The 22,125-nt window shown below is 44.5% G+C and overlaps 1 protein-coding gene across 2 annotated transcripts in view; it reads left to right on the plus strand.

Annotated features, from left to right (window-relative positions):
- Positions 1 to 22,125, plus strand: part of LOC132396488 (excitatory amino acid transporter 1-like) — a 95,369-nt gene that overhangs the window by 44,842 nt on the left and 28,402 nt on the right. Inside the window, exons 3-6 of one of the 2 annotated variants that reach the window (XM_059974032.1) lie at positions 7,680 to 7,884; positions 10,323 to 10,365; positions 18,837 to 19,132; positions 21,275 to 21,508. In XM_059974032.1, coding sequence (XP_059830015.1) covers positions 7,680 to 7,884; positions 10,323 to 10,365; positions 18,837 to 19,132; positions 21,275 to 21,508 — 778 coding nt within the window. Of the gene's footprint in view, positions 1 to 7,679; positions 7,885 to 10,322; positions 10,375 to 18,836; positions 19,133 to 21,274; positions 21,509 to 22,125 lie in introns of those variants that run through there. The other variant, XM_059974031.1, reaches the window with a different exon arrangement.

Consider the following 22,125-nt stretch of genomic DNA (forward strand, 5'->3'; position numbering starts at 1 on the left):
AGAGGCACTAGCGGGAAGGACGGCAGAGTAGCAGTGGCCAGAGTTTATGCGAGAAGTGAGGAAGGTGCAAGACAGATATATTCCAAAGAAGAAGAAATTTTCGAATGGAAAAAGGATGCAACCATGGCTGACAAGAGAAGTCAATGCCAAAGTAAAAGCAAAGCAGAGGGCATACAAGGAAGCAAAAATTGGTGGGAAGACAGAGGATTGGGAAGTTTTTAAAAGCTTACAAAAGGAAACTGAGAAGGTCATTAAGAGGGAAAAGATGAACTATGAAAAGAAGCTGGCAAATAATATCAAAGAGGATACTAAAAGCTTTTTCAAGTATAGAAAGAGTAAAAGACAGGTGAGAGTAGATATAGGACCAATAGAAAAGGATGCTGGAGAAATTGTAATGGGAGATAAGATGGCGGAGGAACTGAACGAGTATTTTGCATCAGTCTCCACTGAGGAAGACATCAGCAATATACGGACATTCAAGGGTGTCAGGGAAGAGAAATATGTGCAGACACAATTACGACAGAGGAAGTACTCAGGAAGCTGAATAGTCTTAAGGGTAGATAAATCTCCCAGACCAGATGGAATGCACCCTCGTGTTCTGAAGGAAGTAGCAGTGGAGATTGTGGAGGCATTAATGCACATCAATACGAGGCTGAGAGCATGGTGCAGGAAGGAAGGGTTCAGGTTTTTGGATAATTGGTCTTTGTTCCAGGGACATTGGGATCTGTTTCGAAGGGACGGTCTACATCTGAACCGGAGGGGTACTAACATTCTTGCAGGAGTGTTTGCCAGTGCTGCTCGGGGGGGGTTTAAACTAGATGTGCAGGGGGCAGGGATCCAGATCCAGAGGGTTGGTCAGAAGGAGCATGGGGTTAAATGTGTAGAAGGTTTGGGTGATTTTGAGAAGGTCATCAAAATTCAGGATGCAATTAGCCCGATGGAAGTTCAAGGAGCTGGGTTAGGTACAGTAGACAGTGTTTTAAGCAAAGAGAGGAGGAATGGGCTCAGAATTCTATACTTGAATGCACGTAGTGTCAGAAATAAGACAGATGAGCTTGAAGCTCAGGTGAAAATGGGGAACTACGATATTGTTGGGATAACGGAGACATGGCTGCAAGGGGATCAGGCCTGGGAATTGAGTGTACCAGGGTATACGTGCTATCGTAGAGACAGAAATATGGGAAGAGGGGGTGGGGTGGCCCTGTTGGTGAGGAATGAGATTCAGTCCTTAGCAAGAGGTGACTTGGGAACAGGGGAAGTAGAGTCTGTGTGGATTGAGCTGAGGAACAGTAAGGGTAAAAAGACCCTAATGGGAGTTGTGTACAGGCCCCCAAACAGTAGCGTGGATATTGGGTACGTTGATTAGGGAGTTAACATTGGCATGTGCTAAAGGTAATGCAGTCGTTATGGGAGATTTCAACATGCAGGTGAACTGGGAGAATCAGGTAGGTGCTGGACCCCAGGATAGGGAGTTTGTGGAGTGTCTAAGGGATGTATTTTTGGAACAGCTTGTGCTTGAGCCAACCAGGAACGAGGCTATTTTGGACTTGGTGATGTGTAATGAACAGGAATTGATAAGTGATCTTGAAGTAAAGGAGCCATTAGGAAGTAGTGATCATAACATGATAAGTTTTTATCTACAATTTGAGAGGGATAAGGGCAGATCAGAGGTGTCAGTATTGCAATTAAATAAAGGAGACTACGGAGCCATGAGGGAAGAGCTGGCCAAAGTTAAATGGGCGGATGCCCTGGCAGGAAAGACAGTGGATCAGCAGTGGCAGATATTCTTGGAGATAATACAAAAGATGCAAAAGCAGTTCATTCCAATGAGAAGGAAGGATTCAAAGGGGGGAAGGGGCCACAGTGGTTGACAAAGGAAGTCAGAGATTGTATAGCATTAAAGAAAAAGAAGTATGACAGGGCTAAGATGAGTGGGAATACAGATGATTGGGAAAGTTTTAAGGAACAGCAGATCTTAACTAAAAAAGCAATACGGAGAGAAAAAATCAGGTATGAGCTCAGTCTAGCCAGGAATATAAAAGGGGATAGCAAAAGCTTTTTTAGCTATGTGAAGAGAAAGAAGATAGTTAAGAACAATGTTGGCCCCTTGAAGAATGAATTGGGAGAAATTGTTATGGGAAACAGGGAAATGGCAACAGAATTTAATGCGTACTTTAGATCTGTCTTCACCAGGGAGGACACAAGCAATCTCCCAGATGTATGGATGGGCCAGGGTCATAAGATTTCAGAGGAATTGAGATAGATTGACATTAGGAAAGAAACTGTGATGAGTAGACTGGTAGGACTGAAGGCTAATAAATCCCCGGGTCCAGATGGTCTGCATCCGAGGGTTCTAAAAGAGGTGGCTCAGGAAATTGCGGATGCATTGGTAATCATTTTCCAATGTTCCTTAGATTCAGGATCAGTTCCTGAAGGTTGGAGAGTGGCTAATGTTATCCCACTTTTCAAGAAGAGAGGGAAGGAGAAAACGGAGAACTATCGCCCTGTTAGCCTAACGTCAGTCGTGGGGAAGATGCTTGAGTCCATTATTAAGGACGAAATAGTGGCACATCTTGATGGCAGAAATAGGATTACCAAGGGCAAATCATGCTTGACTAATCTGTTGGAGTTTTTTGAGGGTGTAACAAGGATGTTAGACGAGGGTAAGCCAGTGGATGTTGTATACCTAGATTTTCAGAAGGCATTCGATAAGGTGCCACATAGGAGATTGGTGAGTAAAATCAGAGCTCATGGCATTGGGGGCAGGGTTTCAACATGGATGGAAAACTGGTTGGCAGATAGAAAGCAAAGGGTAGCAGTGAATGGGTGTTTCTCGGACTGGCTGGAGGTGACTAGTGGGGTACCACAGGGCTCTGTATTGGGACCACAGCTCTTTACGATTTATGTCAATGATTTAGATGAGGGCATTGAAAACTATATCAGCAAGTTTGCTGACGATATTAAACTGGGTGGCAGTGTGACATGCGAAGAGGACGTTAGGAGAATACAGGGAGACTTGGATAGGCTGGGTGAGTGGGCAGATACTTGGCAGATGTCATTCAATGTAAATAAATGTGAAGTTATCCACTTTGGAAGCAGGAACAAGAGGGCAGAGTATTATCTGAACGGTGTAGAGTTAGGTAAGGGAGAAATGCAAAGAGACCTAGGAGTCCTAGTTCACCAGTCAATGAAGGTGAATGAGCAAGTGCAACAGGCAGTGAAGAGGGCAAATGGAATGTTGGCCTTTGTTACAAGGGGAATTGAATACAAGAGCAAGGATGTCCTTTTGCATTTGTACAGGGCCCTGGTGAGACCACACCTGGAATATTGTGTACAGTTTTGGTCTCTAGGTTTAAGGAAGGACATTCTGGCAATTGAGGAAGTGCAGCGTAGATTCACTAGGTTGATTCCTGGGATGGCAGGGCTGTCTTACGCAGAGAGATTGGAGAGATTGGGCTTGTACACGCTGGAATTGAGGAGATTGAGAGGGGATCTGATTGAAACGTTTAAGATAATTAAAGGATTTGATAGGATTAAGGCAGGAAATATGTTCCAGATGTTGGGAGAGTCCAGTACAGGAGGGTATGGATTGAGAATAAGAGGTCAGTTATTTAAAACAGAGTTGAGGAAGAGCTTCTTCTCCCAGAGAGTTGTGGAGGTGTGGAATGCACTGCCTCGGAAGATGGTGGAGGCCAATTCTCTAGATGCTTTCAAGAAGGAGCTAGATAGATATCTGATGGATAGGGGAATCAAGGGATATGGGGACAAGGCAGGGACTGGGTATTGATAGTGAATGATCAGCCATGATCTCAGAATGGCGGTGCAGACTCGAGGGGCCGAATGGTCTACTTCTGCACCTATTGTCTATTGTCTATTAGCAATGATCTTTCAGAAGTCAATATATTCTGGCCTGGTTCCAGAGGACTGGAAGATTGCAAATGTCACTCCACTATTTAAGAATGGGGCAAGGAAGCAAAAAGGAAATTATAGACCTGCAACACACACAAAATGCTGGTGGAACACAGCAGGCCAGGCAGCATCTATAAGGAGAAGAACTGTCGACGTTTTGGGCCGAGACCCTTTGTCAGGACTAACTGAAAGGAAAGATCGTAAGAGATTTGAAAGTAGTGAGGGGAGGGGGAATAGACCTGTTAGCTTGACATCGGTGGTTGGGAAGTTGTTGGAGTCGATTGTCAAGGTTGAGGTTACGGAATACCTGGAGGCATATGACCAGTTAGGCAGAACTCAGCACGGTTTCCTTAAAGGAAAATCCTGCCGACAAACCTATTGCAATTTTTTGAGGAAATTACAAGTAGGCTAGACAAGGGAGATGCAGTGGATGTTGTGTATTTGGATTTTCAGAAGACCTTTGACAAGGTGCCGCACAAAGTGCTAAACAAGATAAGAGCCCATGGAATTATGGGAAAGTTACATACATGGATAGAGCATTGGTTGATTGGCAGGAAATAGAGTGTGGGAATAAAGGGATCCCATTCTGGTTGGATGCCGGTTACCAGTGGTGTTCCACAGAGGTCTGTGTTGGGGCCGTTTCTTTTTACATAGTATATCAACGATTTGGATTATGGAATAGATGGCTTTGTGGCTAAGTTTGCTGATGATACAAAGATAGGTGGAGGGGCTGGTAGTGCTGAGGAAACAGAGAGTCTGCAGAGAGACTTGGATAGATTGAAGGAATGGGCAAAGAAGTGGCAAATGAATTACAATGTCGGAAAGTGTACGGTCATGCACTTTGGTGGAAGAAATATACGGGCAGACTACTATTTAAATTGGGAGAGAATTCAAAGTTCTGAGATGCAATGGGACTTGGGAGTCCTTGTGCAGGATACCCTTAAGGTTAACCTCCAGGTTGAGTCGGTAGTGAATAAGGCAAATACAATGTTGGCATTCATTTCTACAGGAATAGAGTATAGGAGCAGGGATGTGATGTTGTGGCTCTATAAGGCACTGGTAAGACCTCACTTGGAATACCGTGTGCAGTTTTGGGCTCCTTATTTAAGAAAAGATGTGCTGACATTGGAGAGGGTTCAGAGAAGATTCACTAGAATCATTCCGGGAATGAGAGGGTTAACATATGAGGAATGTTTGACCGCTCTTGGACTGTACTCCTTGGAGTTTAGAAGAACGAGGGGGGACCTCATAGAAACATTTCGAATGTTGAAAGGCATGGACAGAATGGATGTGGCAAAGTTGTTTCCCATGGTGGGGGAGTCTAGTACGAGAGGACATGACTTAAGGATTGCAGGGCGCCCATTCAGAACAGAGATGCGAAAATTTTTTTTAGCCAGAGGGTGGTGAATCTATGGAATTTGTTGCCACGGGCGGCGGTGGAGGTCAAGTCATTGGGTGTGTTTAAGGCAGAGATTGATAGGTATCTGAGTAGTCAGGGCATCAAAGGTTATGGTGAGAAAGTGGGGGAATGGGACTAAAGGGGAGATTGGATCAGCTCATGATGAAATGGTGGAGCAGACTTGATGGGCCGAATGGCCAACTTCTGCTCCATTGTCTTATGGTCTTATCCTATTGACTGCAATTTTGCTCTATTATCAGCCTTTGTTTCCTAGGAGTCTGTCTACACATTGCCTTTGTTTGTAAACCAACTACTTCATCCTTAGCACAAGGAGGGTTTAAACTAATTTGTGCGGGAGATGGGAACTGGAGTGATTGTGCTAAGGATGAAGGACCACAAGGATATTGGGCCCTCTTGAGTTCAGGTGTAGCCCTGACCTTTTCTACAAGTCATACATCCCCTAGAAGAGATCCCAATGATCCATAAATCTAGACCCCTGCCCCTGCACCAGTTTCTCAGTCACACATTCACCTGCCAAATTATCCTATGTTTACCCTCACTGGTGTGTGGCACTCACTGGCAGCAATCCAGGATTACTATCCTGAAGGTCCTTCCTTCAGTTTTCTACCTTAGCTCCCTGAAATCTCTCTTCAGGACGACAAAAACTTCTGGTTGCTCACCCTCACCCTTGAGAATGCCATGGACCTGATGCACGACATCCCTGACCCTGGCACCTGGGAGGAAACATGTCATCTGGGTGCCTCTATCACACCAAGAGAATCTTGTTTCTGTTATTCTGACTATGGAATCTCCTATCTGCACTGCAGTTCTTGTCACCTCTCTGCCCTATTGAGCCACAGCACCAGAGGCCCTGAGACTGTGCCCCCCCACCCTGCTTTAGTATCTAAAATTTTATAGTTGGTGTTGAGGGAAATGACCACAGGAGTACATTTCCTGTCCTGACAGCCAGCCAGTCTGTCTCCTGCAATCTGAGGGTTACTATCTTCCTGTAGCTCCCGTTATCACCTCCTCATTCTCCTGTATGAGTTGAAGGTCATTGAGCTGCAGCTCCAGTTCTTTGTTCCATCCTCTCAGAAGCTGCAGATGTGTTTATTCCAGGAGACTTCCCCCATCCCACACACAGTACAAAACACTGCCCTGGAGCCATTTTCACTACACTACTCTGCCCTAACAGATAAGAAATGAACAAATAAGAAGAGGAGGAGTGAAATTTCCCAGATATTTTACCTTGCCCAAGCCACTCTAAATCTGACTCACTCCAAAGAATAGCCACTCTGCTGCACTTGAGTTACCCTTTCTAATGAATCCCTCTTGTTGAATGGTCACTCTGAAAATCCAGAGAAACTGCCACGAAGCTTTGCCTTTTAAATCTCGATTGCGGTCTTGATTGAAAAGTAGCTCTTTTTATGCAACCCCTGATGTTGATGGTCCAACTGGTCGAGAGGATATGTCACACATGGGGTCCAAGGTACAGCATAGACTTGGTTGAAGAATGGTAGTGCAGGGTTGTGTATTTATTTTATCTAGCACAGAGTAAGCCCTTCCAGCTCATTGAGCAGCACTACCCCACTGTGAGCAATTGACAATTAAACTACCCAGTAGGTTAATTGGACTATGGAGGAAACTGGAGGACCCAGGGAAACCCCAAGCATTTCACGTGGAGGATGTAGAGACTCCTTGCAGAGAATGCTGAAATTGAACTCTGAGCTCTGACACCCCGAGCTGTAATAGTGTTGTGTTAACCGCTGTGCTATCATGGAGACCTGTGTCCAGTGGTGTACTGGTGGAATCGATGCTGCTCCCTTGGTTGACACACAGTATATATCAATGATTTGGATAAAGATGTAGTTAGTAAGTTTTAAGATTACACTAAAATTGAGGACATTGAAGACAATTGTGTAAGATTACAATAGGATCTTGACGTGGGCCAAATGAATGGCAGACGGTATTTAACTATGACAAACATGATGGGTTGCAATTTGGTAAGTTAACAGGGGCAGGAATTGCACAGTAAAATAAGGCCCTGGAGAATGTTGTAGGACAGAGGAACTGAGGTGTACAGAAACATAGCTCTCTAAATTTGGACAGAATGACTCCAAAGAAAACAGATGTGCAGTCTATCAAATTTCTCGTGATAACTCAGACCCTCCAATGTTACAAACAACTAATGACCATTGGTACACCATTTTTTTTACAGATGTCTAGTCAGAGAAACACCATCCACCACTACTCTCTGCCTCCAAACACCAGGCCAATATTGGATTTACTTCATCAGGAAACCTTGGATCTCTTATAACTGTTTGCATTGACTGTGTTTAATTTTGTTTAAACTTCCTGTTTCCTTAACAAGGCATGGCCGCTCTGGACAGCAAAGCCACTGGGAAGATGGGATTGCGAGCAGTGATATACTACACCACTACCACTGTCCTGGCCGTGATAACTGGGATCATTATGGTGTTGATCATTCACCCTGGAGGAGGAGGCAAGGACAAGATGCATCGGGAGGGCAAGATCGAAAAAGTGCACTCAGCTGATGCATTCATGGATTTAGTCAGGTTTGGAACATACTCTCGATTCAATTCTCCCTCAGAGCCTGCAGTGACTTCAGATCACTCTACTATGGACACACACTCACACTTACTATAGACTAACATAGAAAACTTACAGCACAATACAGAGCCCACAAAGTTGTGCTGAACATGACTCTACCTTAGAAATTACTAGGGTTACCCATAGTCCTCTACTTTTCTAAGCTCCATGTTAGAAGTCTGTTAAAAGACCCCTATCATATCCGCCTCCACCACCGTTGCCAGCAGCCCGTTCCATGCAGTCACCACTCTCTGAGTAAAAAACTTACCCCTGACATCTCCTCTGGACCTACTCCCCAGCACCTTACACTTGTGTCCTCTTGTGGCAACCATTCCAGCCCTGGGGAAAAAGCCTCAATGCCTCGCTTCATCTTATACACTTCTATCAGGTCACCTCTCATCCTCTGTTGCTCCAAGGAGAAAAGGCCGAGTTCACTCAACCTACTCTCATAAGTCATGCTTCCCAATCCAGGCAACATCCTTGTAAATCTCCTCTGCACCCTTTCTATGGCTTCCACGTGAGGCGATCAGAACTGAGCACAGTATTCCAAGTGAGGTCTGACCAGTGTCCTATATAGCTGCAACATTACCTCTCAGCTCCTAAATTCAATTCCATGATTGATGAAGGCCAATACACCATACACTGTATGTGCATATACATTCATGCTTTTGGGGAGGAGTGTAACTAGGACAAACAGAATTTATGCTTGGAGCCAGGGTAATGGGAGAGGTGCAAAACGAGCTCTCTGTGCCGGTATTTACCAAGCAAGGCATGTTAATATGAAGCAGGTGGTGTTAGGTCGCTTGAAGAGCAGTGAGGTGGATAATTCCCCAGAGCCTGATATTCTCTATTCCAGGTTATTGAGAGAGGACATTGCTGAATCCTTTAAAGAGATCTTTGTATCCTCTAGGCATGGATGAGGTTCCAGAGGACTGGAGAGCAGTCACAATTGTTCCTCTGTATACACCATGGAAACAACTGATCCATGCTGACCAAGGTTCCCACCTAACCTAGTCACATTTAGACAATAGGTGCAGAAGTAGACCATTCGGCCCTTCGAGCCTGCATCGCCATTCTGAGATCATGGCTGATCATCTACTATCAATACCCGGTTCCTGCCTTGTCCCCATATCCCTTGATTCCCCTATCCATAAGATACCTATCTAGCCCCTTCTTGAAAGCATCCAGAGAATTGGCCTCCACTACCTCTCTGGGAGAAGAAGTTTTTTCCTTAACTCTGTCCTAAATGAGCTACCCCTTATTCTCAAACTATGCCCTCTGGTACTGGACTCTCCCAGCATCTGGAACATATTTCCTGTCTCTATCTTGTCCAATCCCTTAATAATCTTATATGTTGCAATCAGATCCCCTCTCAATCTCCTTAATTCCAGCGTGTACAAGCCCAGTCTCTCTAACCTCTCTGTGTAAGACAGTCCGGACTTCCCAGGAATTACCCTTGTGAATCTACGCTGCACTTCCTCTATAGCCAGGATGTCCTTCCTTAACCCTGGAGACCAAAACTGTACACAATACTCCAGGTCACTTTCCCTCTAAAATCTAAATTTTCCTATCCATGTACCTGTCTAAATACCTTTTTAGGTGTTATTTTTTAAGATAGGAAATTGAGACAAACTAGGAAATTACAGGTCAATTATCCTCTCAGCAGCCCTCACAATTCTTTGTAGGGTCTTGCAGTCAGCTGCTTTGCAATTCCAATACTGGACTGTGATGCAGCTTGTCAGAACACTCTCAATGGTACTCCTGGAAAATTTGGTTAGAATAGAAGGGAGGAGCCTTGCTTGCCTTAGTCTCCTCAGGAAGGGGAGGCTTGATGTGGTTTCTTGACTAAAGAGGTGGTGTTGAGGGAACAGGTGAAGTCCTATATCAGCTGGATATAGGCTGGTTGGAAATGTGGGCACAGAAATGGCTGATGGAGTTTAACCTGGAAAAATGTGAGGTGCTGCACATTGGGAAGTTAAGCATAAGTTTGATGTTTCAAATTTTTTGAAAGGGTTGCTTCCATGGTTCTTTGTTTCGTGACTGTCTGTGGGGAAGGTGAATCTCATGTTGTGTCCCGCCAACATACTTTGAATCTTTGAAAGTGTTCAGAAAATGGCAGGAGCACTGATATACAAAGGGATTTTGGGGTGTAAGTCCCATTGTTCCCTGAAAGTGGCAACACAAATAGATAGAGTTTTTTCTGTGTTGTACTGTTAACTGTTCTATGCTTTCCCTTTCTATTTTTTGATTAGGGGTACCTGCATTCCATTTCTCAGTACAGCTGTCCCTTATACCTCAAGCCTAGCCCAGGTGATCAAAACAGAAGAATACAGGAGAGGGAATGATTATGATCTCTGACAATAAAGTGATCACTCTGTAATACTCTCATTTATTTTCTTCACAGGAATATGTTTCCCCCAAATCTGGTAGAGGCTTGCTTCAAACAGGTAAGACAGGTCATCAAAGAGAGAATCTAATTTCTTGACATTCAATAGCATTTTGGTTCCCCCCCCCCAATCAATACACTAGAGGGGGGGAAATGCCATGGCTACCAGAGCAGATCACGGGCTGGGGTCCCTGCAGCTGATAACACACTTCTGCATCACATACAAGGAGTAAGTCAGGTGTTTGATAGAACAGTCTTTGGCCCACGCTGACTGTGCTGAGCATGAAACCAATTTAAGTGGCACATCTATCTGCTTGTGGTCTGTATCTCTCCATACTCCACTTGTTATAAACTTATACTGTATGGAAACAAGCTCTTCAGCCCAACACATCGAAGTTGACCAAGATTCTCATTTAAGCTAGTCCCATTTGTCTATGTTTCTCCCATATCTCTCTAAACCTTTCCTATCCATGTACCTGTCCAAATGTCTGTCTTTCGAAAGTTGTTATTGCACTGTTTCAACCACTTTCTCTGGCAGCTCGTTCCACATAATCACCATACTCTGCATGGAAAACTTCCCCCCATGGGTTCCTGTTAAATCTCTCCCCTCTGACCTTCAGCCTATGCCCTCTAGTTCTTGAATTCCCAACCCTGGGAAAAAGACTGAGTACCTGCATGCCTCATGATTTTAAACACCTCTATGAGATCTTCTCTCAGTCTCCTATAGTCCAAGGAATAAAGTCCTAGCCTCTAAAGCATCTCCCTAAAACTGAGTCCTTATCTGGGGGACATGTCCACAGATCACAGGTAGATAGGGTAGAGAATTGTCGAAGATTGCAGTGTGGTAGTGTGGAGGAGCAGAGGGATCTGGGGGAACATGTCCACAGATCACAGGTAGATAGGGTAGAGGATTGTCGAAGATTGCAGTGTGGTAGTGTGGAGGAGCAGAGGGATCTGGGGGAACATGTCCACAGATCACAGGTAGATAGGGTAGAGGATTGTCGAAGATTGCAGTGTGGTAGTGTGGAGGAGCAGAGGGATCTGGGGGAACATGTCCACAGATCACAGGTAGATAGGGTAGAGGATTGTCGAAGATTGCAGTGTGGTAGTTTGGAGGAGCAGAAGGATCTGGGGGAACATGTCCACAGATCACAGGTAGATAGGGTAGTTAAGGAAGCTTATGGGGTGTTAGCTTTCATAAGTTGAGGGATAGAGTTTAAGAGATGCAATGTAATGATGCAGCTCTATAAAACTCTAGTTAGGCCACACTTGGAGTACTGTGTCCAGCTCTGGTTGTCTCACTATAGGAAGGATGTGGAAGCATTGGAAAGGGTACAGAGGAGATTTACCAGGATGCTGCCTGGTGTAGAGAGTATGGATTATGATCAGAGATTAAGGGAGCTAGGGCTTTACTCTTTGGAGAAAGGGAGAATGAGACGAGACATGATAGAGATGTACAAGATATTAAGAAGAATAGACAGAGTGGACAGCCAGCACCTCTTCCCCAGGGCACCACTGCTCAGTACAAGAGGACATGGCTTTAAGGTAAGGGGAGGGAAGTTCAAGGGGGATCTTAGAGGTAGGTTTTTCACTCCAAGAGTGGTTGGTGCGTGGAATGCACTGCCTGAGTCAGTGGTGGAGGCAGATACACTAGTGAAGTTTAAGAGACTCCTATACAGATATATGGAGGAATTTAAGGTGGGGGGTTATATGGGAGGCAGGGTTTGAGGGCCGGCACAACATTGAGGGCCAAAGGGCCTGTAATGTGCTGTACTATTCAATGTTCCATGTTAGGGTCCTAGCAACATCCTCATAGATCTGTTCTGCACTCTTTCCAGCTAAATGGCATCTTTCCAATGGCAGGGTGACCAAAACTGAATACCAGCTCATGTGTCTGTCTAAATGCCTTTTAAATAGCTTATCTGCTTCCACCACCACCTCTGGCAGCATGTACCTGGCATCCACCACCCCCTGTAGAATGAAAACTTCTTTTAACTTTCCCCTTCTCACCTTAAACCAATCATTTTGATATTTAGTTCCCCTTCCCTGGTAAAAGACGTTGTGTGTTCACACTGTCTATGCAACTATCAATTATATATACCTCTAAAGGTCACCTGTCTGTCTCTTACATTCCATGGAATATAGTCCTACCCTGCCCATCCTATCCCTATACCTCAAACCCTTGTAAATTTGAAAAGTGATTTCACCAATGTTTTGTTCAACTGCACCATAACATCCTAACTTCTAAACTCAATATCCTGACTTAAGGCCAGCACGCAGAAGCTTTCTTCACCATGCTGTCTACCTGTGACACCACTTTCAACAAACTATGCACATATACCCCTAAGTTTCTCTGTTCTACAACATTACACACAGCCCATCAATCACCATCTGAGTCCTACACTTCTCAAAATGCAACACTTCATTCTCATTCAAATTGAAAGCCCCTTGCCAATCCTCAGCTCACTTACCCAGCTGATCAAGATTGACCTGTAATTTTAACAATCTCCTTCACTGTCTACGATACAACCTATTTTAATGTCACCCTCGCCATTGATATAAATTATAAACAGAAAAGGTCCCAGCACCGACCCCTTGTGGCAGATGACTAGTCACAGGCCTCCTGTCTGAGAAACAAACTCTATCAAACTCGGTTTACTACCAACGGACTCATTGTGAATCCAATTAGCTATTTCTCCCTGATCCTTTGCAACTTAACTTTCCAGACTTTCTGTCAGGCAGAATCTATCAAGGTCCTTGTTGAGGTCCAACAAGCAAAACCCTACCCACATCTGCCTCCTGAATACCTCTTTAAAAAAATCCATAAGATTAGTCAGACACAATTTCCCATGGACAAAACCATACTAACTATTCCAAATTAGGCCTTGTCTACCAAGTGTTGATCGATCCTGACCTTCAGAAGCCTCTCCAGTAACATTCACTACTGCTGTCAGACTCACAGGCCTGTAGTTCCTTGGCTTGTCTTTGCTGCCCTTAGAGCATAGAATAGTACAGCACAGAACAGGCCTTAGAACATAGAATAGTACAGCACATTACAGGCCCTTCGGCCCACAATGTCGTGCCAACCCTCAAACCCTGCCTCCCATATAACCCCCACCTTAAATTCCTCCATATACCTGTCTAGTAGTCTCTTAAACTTCACTAGTGTGTCTGCCTCCACCACTGACTCAGGCAGTGCATTCCACGCACCAACCACTCTCCGAGTGAAAAACCTTCCTCTGATATCCCCCTTGAACTTCCCTCCCCTTACCTTAAAGGCATGTCCTCTTGTACTGAGCAGTGGTGCCCTGAGGAAGAGTCGCTGGCTGTCCACTCTGTCTATTCCTCTTAATATCTTGTACACCTCTATCATGTCTCCTTTCATTCTCCTTTTCTCCAAAGAGTAAAGCCCTAGCTCCCTTAATCTCTGATCATAATCCATACTCTCTACACCAGGCAGCATCCTGGTAAATCTTCTGTACCCTTTCCAATGCTTCCACATCCTTCCTATAGTGAGGCGACTAGAACTGGACACAGTACTCCAAGTGTGGCCTAACTATTTTATAGAGCTGCATCATCACATTGCATCTCTTAAACTCTATCCCTCAACTTATGAAAGCTAACACCCCATAAGCTTTCTTAACTACCCTATTTACCTGTGAGGCAACTTTCAGGGATCTGTGGACATGTACCCCCAGATCCCTCTGCTCCTCCAGACTACCAAGTATCCTGCCATTTACTTTGTACTCTGCCTTGGAGTTTGTCCTTCCAAAGTGTACCACCTCATACTTTTCCAGGTTGAACTCCATCTGCCACTTCTCAGCCCACTTCTGCATCCTCTTAATGTCTCTCTGCAATCTTCGACAATCCTCTACACTATCTACAACACCACCAACCTTTGTGTCGTCTGCAAACTTGCCAACACACCCTTCTACCCCCACATCCAGGTCGTTAATAAAAATCACGAAAAGTAGAGGTCCCAGAACAGATTCTTGTGGGACACCACTAGTCACAACCCTCCAATCTGAATGTACTCCCTCCACCACAACCCTCTGCCTTCTGCAGGCAAGCCAATTCTGAATCCACCTGGCCAAACTTCCCTGAATCCCATGCCTTCTGACTTTCTGAATAGGCCTACCGTGTGGAACCTTGTCAAATGCCTTACTAAAATCCATGTAGATCACATCCACTGCACTACCCTCATCTATATGCCTGGTCACCTCCTCAAAGAACTCTATCAGGCTTGTTAGGCACGATCTGCCGTTCACAAAGCCATGCTGACTGTCCCTGATCAGACCATGATTCTCTAAATGCCCATAGATCCTATCTCTAAGAATCTTTTCCAACAGCTTTCCCACCACAGACGTAAGGCTCACTGGTCTATAATTACCTGGACAATCCCTACTACCTTTTTTGAACAAGAGGACAACATTCGCCTCCCTCCAATCCTCTGGTACCATTCCCGTGGACAACGAGGACATAAAGATCCTAGCCAGAGGCTCAGCAATCTCTTCCCTCACCTCGTGGAGTGTGTCAGATTAATTAGTAATCAAATGCCCAATCCCTTCTGTCTACACAACATCCATATTCTTCCATTTCCTGCAAATTCAAGTGTAAAAGAGCATCTTAATTGGTTCCATTTCCTTTGAACTGCCCTCTCTCACCTTGGATGCATCCCCTCTGGTAGTAGACATTTCAACCCTAGGAAAAGGATACCGACTATCTACTCCATCTATGCCTCTCATAATCTTACAGACCTCTATCAGATCTCCCCTCAGCCTCTGTCAGTCCAGAAAAAAAATCGAAGTTTGACCAATCTCTCCTTATAGCACATGCCATCTAGGCAACATCCTGATAAACCTTTTCTGCACCCTTTGCAAAGCCTAATGAATCCTTCTCACCTCCTTCCAACCAGAATTTAAATACTCCAGATGTGGCCTCATTACATTTTAAAAAGCTGCAAAGTAACTTCCTGAGTTTCAACTTAATTCCTCAACTAATAAACACAAGCATGCCATATACCTGCTTAATCACCCTATCAATCTCTGTAGCCACTTTCAGGGAGCTATGGACTTGCACTCCAAGATCTCGCTGCTCCTCAACAATATTAAGGCTCTTGCCATTAACAGTGTATTGTCTCTTTGTGTGTGACCCACTAGGGTGCATCACTTCACAATTGGTCCAGTTAAACTCCATCTGCCATTTCTCTGCACAGATCTACATCTGAACTATATCCCGCCATATCCTTTGCCAGACTTCTATACTATGACATCTGTAAATTTACTAACACATTCATGTATATTTTCATTCAAAATATTTATATCTATCACAAACAGCAGAGGTTCCAGTATGGATCCCTCAGGAAAACCACTAGACAGAAACCTCAAACCAGAATAAATCCCATCTACCACTACCCTGTGTCTTCTCTGGGCGAGCCAGTTGTGAATCCAAACGGCCAATTCATTAGGATGAGTCTCCCACGAGAGATCTTGTCAAACACATTTCTAAAATCCATGTTGACAACTCTACCTTTAGTAATAAACTCTTCAAAAAAATTCCATCATTAGTAACACACAACTTGCCATGCACAAAATCATACCATAGTGTTCCAATAGTTCATAAATATTATCACTCAGGATCCTCTCCAGTAACCTTCCTACCACTGACATGATCACACAGTTTAATATGTGGCCAAGGATTTGGTGTAGGAGGAATAGCTTAAGATTTCTGGATCATAGAGCTCCCTTCCAAGGAAGGTTGAACCTGTATAGAAAGGACAGTTTGCACATGAATTGGAGGGGAACAAACATCCTACCATAAAGGTTTGTTAATTGTGCACAGTGGGGTTTAAACTAGAGTTGCAAGGGGTGGGAACCAGAGTGCCAGTACAGTTATTAGAGAGGTTGTGGAGCCAGATGTTCGTAAGACCTTAGACAAAGTTCGAAAGTGCTGAAGATGAGGTAGCTGGTTTACAGAGGCAATGTGTAGTGAGGAGTGGCTGTTGATAGGGCAAAATTGCAGTCAACAGGATGAGATGCAACGTGAAAGGTGGAAATAATTGGAAAGGGTGAACAGAACACTGAAGGTGTTACATTTGAATGCACACACTATATGAAATAGGTAGATAATTTGTATCACTGTTGTATATTGGCATATATGATATTGTAGGCATCACTGAGTCATGGCAGAAAGAAGATTATAACTGGGAGCTTAACGTCAAAGGATATACATTGTATCAAAAGGATGGGCAGGAAGTCAAAGGGGGCAGTGTTGTTCTGTTGGTAAAAAATGGGATCAAATCATTAGAAAGAGGTGACAAAGGGTTGGAAGGTGAATCATTGTGGATAGAGTTAGGGTGCTGCTAGGGTAAAAAGACCCTGATGAAAATTGTATACAGACCCCAAACAGTGTAGCCTACAAATTACAATAGGAGATAGAAAATGCATGCCAAAAGGGCAATGCTCCAATAGTCATGTCTGATTTCAATATGTAGGTAGATTGGGACAATCAGGTTGGTGCTGGATTCCCAGAGGGGGAATTTCTAGAATGCCAATGAGGCGGCTTTTTAGAGCAGCTCAATGTTGAGCCCACAGGGGGATCAGCTATTCTGGATTGGGTGTCATGCAATGAACCAAAATTGATTAGAGAGCTTAAGGTAAAAGAGCCCTTAAGGGAAAGTGATCATAATATGATCAAATTCACCCTGAAAATTGAGAAGGAGAAGCAAAAGTCAGATGTATCGTATTACAGTGGAGTAAAGGAAATTACAGAGGCATGAGAGAGGAGTTGGTCAGAATTGATTGGAAAGGAACACTGACAGGGATGATGGCAGAACAGCAATGGCTGGAATATCTGGAAGAAATTCAGAAGGCACAGAATGTGTACATCCCAAAGAAGAAAGTATTCTAAAGGCAAGTTGACACAACTGTGGCTAACAAGAGAAGTCAAAGCCAACATAAAAGCCATAGAGAGGGCATATAAGAGAGCAAAAATTTGTGGGAAGTTACAAGATTGGGAAGCATTTAAAAACCAACAGAATGCAACTAAAAAAATCATTAAGAAAGAAAAGTTGGAATACGAAAGTAAGCTTGCCAATAATATCAGAAAGTACACCAAAATTTTCTTCAACTACATAAAGTGTAAAAGAGGGGTGAGAATGGATATCAGACCACTGGAAAACAGTGCTGGACAGGTGGTAATGGAGGACAAGGAAATGGCAGATGAACTGAATAAATATTTTGCATCACTTGTCACTGTGGAAGGCACTAGCAGTACGGTGGAAGTTCCAGGTGTCAGGGGTCATGAAGTGGGTTAAGTTACCATGACTAGGGAGAACGTTCTTGGGAAACTGAAAGGTCTGAAGACAGATATGTCACCTGGACCAGATGTTGTACACCCCAGGCTTCTGAAAAAGGTGGCTGAAGAGATTGTGGAGGCATTAGTAATGATCTTTCAAGAATCACTAGATTCTGGAATGGGTCCAGAAGACTGGAAAATTGCAAATGTCACTCCACTCTTTAAGAAGGGAGAGAGACAGAAGAAAAGAAACTACCTCTGTGGTTGGGAAGATGTTGGAGTCGATTACTAAGTGTGACGTCTCAGGGTACTTGGAAGCACATGATAAAATAGGCTGTAGTCAGCATGGTTTCCTCAAAATCTTGCTTGATAAGTCTGTTGGAATTCTTTAAAGAAATAACAAGCAGGATAGACAAAGGAGATTTGGTTGATGTTGTGTACTTAAGGCTTTCAGAAGACCTTTGACAAGGTGCTACATGAGGCTGCCTAACAAGCTACGAGCCTATGGTATTACAGGAAAGATTCTAGCATGGATAAAGCAGTGGCTGATTGACACTGTGGAGGCAAAAAGTGGGAATAAAGGGAGTCTTTTCTAATTGGCTGCATGTAACTAGTGGTGTTCCATTGGGGTCCATGTTGGCACCGATTCTTCTTATGATATACTTGGATGAGCTAGAGATGGTTTACTGGACTGATAACTGGAATCAGTTCACTGTCCTATGTGGAAATATTGGATGCACTAGGCCTGGAAGAGTAAGGAAAACTCAACTGAAACATATGAAATAGTGGGCACAAGGTAGAATGATGTGTGACTGTTAAAAATAAGAGTTTGCCAATTTACTACACAAGTTTTGCCTCTCAAAGTGATAGAGTCTTTGAGAATCTTCCTCACAGGGCAGTGGAAGCAGAGGTTTTGAAGGCAGAAAGATTCCTGATAAGCAGAGTGGGAGTTTATCATGGGCAGAGGGGAATGTAGGGTTGCGATCATGATCAGACCAGCCTTGTGCGGAACAGTTCAGTTAACTCCAACTACTGACACTGGGGTGGTTTACGGTAACCAGTTAACCTAACAACCTGCCCATTTTGATGCGGGAGGAAACCCGTGTGGTGACAGAGAGCAAGGGAGCATGCAGGCAGCACTGGAGGGCACTGAACCTTGGAGATATGAAGCTGCAGCACACTGCCTCCCTGATCCTGTTGAATCCTGGCTGACAGCTGCATGTTCTTTACTTTTAGTTTAAAACTGACTATAGCACAAGAAAGGTCACTCCGGTCATTGTGGAGAATGGAACTCTAAGCCCGCCCATGGTGATCAGCAATGTCACCCAGGCTGTGAAACTGCTCCTGGAAGCCACAGAAGAGCTGATCCCTGTCCCAGGATCTGTCAATTCTGTCAACGCCCTTGGTCTTGTCGTCTTCTCCATGAGTTTTGGACTTGTGATTGGAGCAATGAAGGAAGAGGGAAGAGCACTTGGAGAATTCTTCAACTGTCTGAATGAAGCAATTATGCGTTTGGTGGCTGTGATCACATGGTACGAAGCTACAGTTAATGGAAATATAAACTAATTAATGCAAATATAGACTAGCTGATGCAAATGTAGATTGGTTAATGCAAATATAAACTGCAGAAACTTTGATTCTTTTACCTGGGTCTGGAAGGATGTAGTTATGTTTTGAATGATCTTCTGGATGGCATGCAAACAAAAGATTTTAACTGTATCTTGGTACCTGTGACAATAAAGTTATTACAATCGTCCATGAGACCTTGCTTGAAATTTACTAGGCTCAACTGTATGTTTCTGTTCTGTGCACCTCTCCAGGGCATTAGCTCCAGCATGTCTAACTGTACAAATATGTACTTGTATGTTCTCCTGTGTGTATGTGTGTAGTAATTGAGTTAATATTCTCATATGTACAGAGATACAGCAAAAAGCTTTTGTCTGCATCCCATCTAGACAGGTCATTGCATACATCATTAGTACATCAGAGTAGTAAAAAGGAAACAGAATGTAGAATATTGCATTACAGTTACAAAGAACAGCTGGACAAGGTGCAAGGGTCACAAAGAAATAGATTTGAGGTTCAATTCATCTTTATTGTATGAGGGGTCTACTCAAGAGCCTTATAAACTTTGGATAAAAGCTTTTCTTGAAACTGGTGGTATATGCTCCCATGCTTTTATATCTTCTCCCCAAGGAAAAGAGAGGAGAGGTAGGAAGTGGGGAGTGGGAGAGGTGGGAAGTGGGAGGGTGGGGTGTGGGGAATGGGAGAGGTGGGAAGTGGGATGAGAGGGGTGGGATGTGGGGAGTGGGAGGGGTAGGACTTGGGACGTGGGGAGTGGGAGAGGTCCTTGATTATGTAATGTAAGGCAGTGGGAAGTGTAGACAGAGCCCACAGCTTCTTGTGGTCACAGGCAGAGCAGTTGCTGTACCAAGCACTGATGTATTGAGAAGGGATTTTTTTACGGTGCACTTGTAAATATTGGTGAGTGTATCTATGCCATTCCGTTTTTGTGTCAACGTCTGTATGATTCTGTGTGTTTGTGCATTTGTTTGTCAGTGTGTGCATAGCTGTGAGTGTGTATGTGTCTGAGTGTGCGTGTGTGTCTTTGAGTGTGTCTCTGTGCGCGCATATGTATGTATCTGAGTGTGTGTGTCTCCCTTTGAATGTGTGTCTCTTTGTGAGTGTGTGTGTATGTGTGTTTTTGAGTGTGAGTCTAACTGTGACTGTATGTGTCTGAGTGTGCCTCTCTGAGTGTGTGTGTTTTTGAGCATGTGTATATATGTCTGAGTGTGTCTGTTACTGAGTGTGAGTGTGTGCATGTCTGTGAGTGAGTGTGTGTCTCTGCATTTGTGTGCAAGTTTGTGAGTGGGTATGTGTGTCGTTGAGTGTGTGTGTGTAGATTGAAAGATGCACTGAGAGCTTCCTTGAGAACTTGTACCATCTTTACTGACTCCTGTGAGTGTCTGCCCACATCCACTCCGAGTAGTGTCAGGGTGGGATTAAGAGCCTTGAATTGGTGTGTAAATGGGGGAAAGAGTGGACAACCTCAGAAATCCCCAGCAAGCCAGTCTGTGGTGTCAGGTACTTGTCACACCTCTGGAGGGTACAGGTCTTAAAATGGTCTAATTGGTCACCTCAGACCTACTGAACCAGAGGGAAAACAACTCAGGAAAGGTACTTGGCTCACAGATGACTCAACATTTGTCTGCTGGGTGCGTGTTCCCCATGTATTCAGGTACCTGTCTCACTGTTGAGTGCCAGTGGGGTATTTGTCTGTCTGTTCATGCATGGCTCTCCATCACTTGCTTGTATTTCTCTGATGTTTGAGAATGGAGACAGAGGGATGGGGTCATGGGAGGGGGAGTGGAAAGAGGGGACAGGGAGGAGAGGTTTACAAAGTGGGAGAGGAGGGAGTTAAGAGAAGGAGAGGAATGGAGTGGGTGAAGGAGGAAGTCATAGGGAGAGAGGAGGGGGACAGGGAGGGGAATGGAGCAGGAGGAGAGAGGGAAGTGGGGTGAATGGGAAGGAAGAGGTGGAGAGGGATGGAAGAGGAGGGGATTGGTTTATAGAGCTGTGGGAAAAGAACGCAGATACAATGGGCCAAATAGCCTGGCTGTGTGTCCAGGAATTCAGCCCCAGTAACTCATCCTGACTACTTTCTTTGTTTCCAGGTACGCTCCAGTGGGGATCCTGTTCCTGATTGCGGGGAAGATTGTGGAGATGGAAGACATGAGCATAGTGGGTGGGCAGCTGGGAATGTACACAGTGACAGTGATTACTGGCCTGCTTATCCACGCCCTGGTGGTGCTACCTGCCCTCTACTTCTGCATCACACGCAAGAATCCCTTCGTCTTCATCGGTGGATTGATGCATGCGCTGGTTACGGCTCTTGGAACATCTTCCAGGTGAGACATGTCCCTCAAATGTGTAACATCCCCCAGGTGAGACGTGTCTCTGAAATGTGTAACATCCCTCAGGTGAGACCAAAGGAGCAGAAGTCGGCCATTCGGCCCATCAAGTCTGTTCTGCCATTTAATCATGAGCTGATCCATTCTCCCATTTAGTCCCAATCCCCCACCTTCTCACCATAACCTTTGAGGTCCTGGCTACTCAGATACCTATCAATCTCTGCCTTAAACACACCCAATGACTTGGCCTCCACTGCCTCCCGTGGCAACAAATTCCACAGATTCACCACCCTCTGGCTAAAGAAAAAATTCTTCACATCTCTGTTCTGAATGGGCACGCTTCAATCCTTAAGTCATGCCCTCTCGTACTAGACTCCCCCACCATGGGAAACAACTTTGCCACATCCACTCTGTCCATGCCTTTCAACATTTGAAGTGTCTCTATGAGGTCCCCACTCATTCTTCTAAACTCCAAGGAGTACAGTCCAAGAGCGGTCAAACATTCCTCATATGTTAACCCTCTCATTCCCGGAATCATTCTAGTGAATCTTCTCTGAACCCTCTCCAACGTCAGCACATCCTTCCTTAAATAAGGAGCCCAAAACTGCACACAG

Source organism: Hypanus sabinus, chromosome 7, assembly GCF_030144855.1.
Source record: "Hypanus sabinus isolate sHypSab1 chromosome 7, sHypSab1.hap1, whole genome shotgun sequence".
Classification (NCBI taxonomy): Eukaryota; Metazoa; Chordata; class Chondrichthyes; order Myliobatiformes; family Dasyatidae; genus Hypanus; species Hypanus sabinus.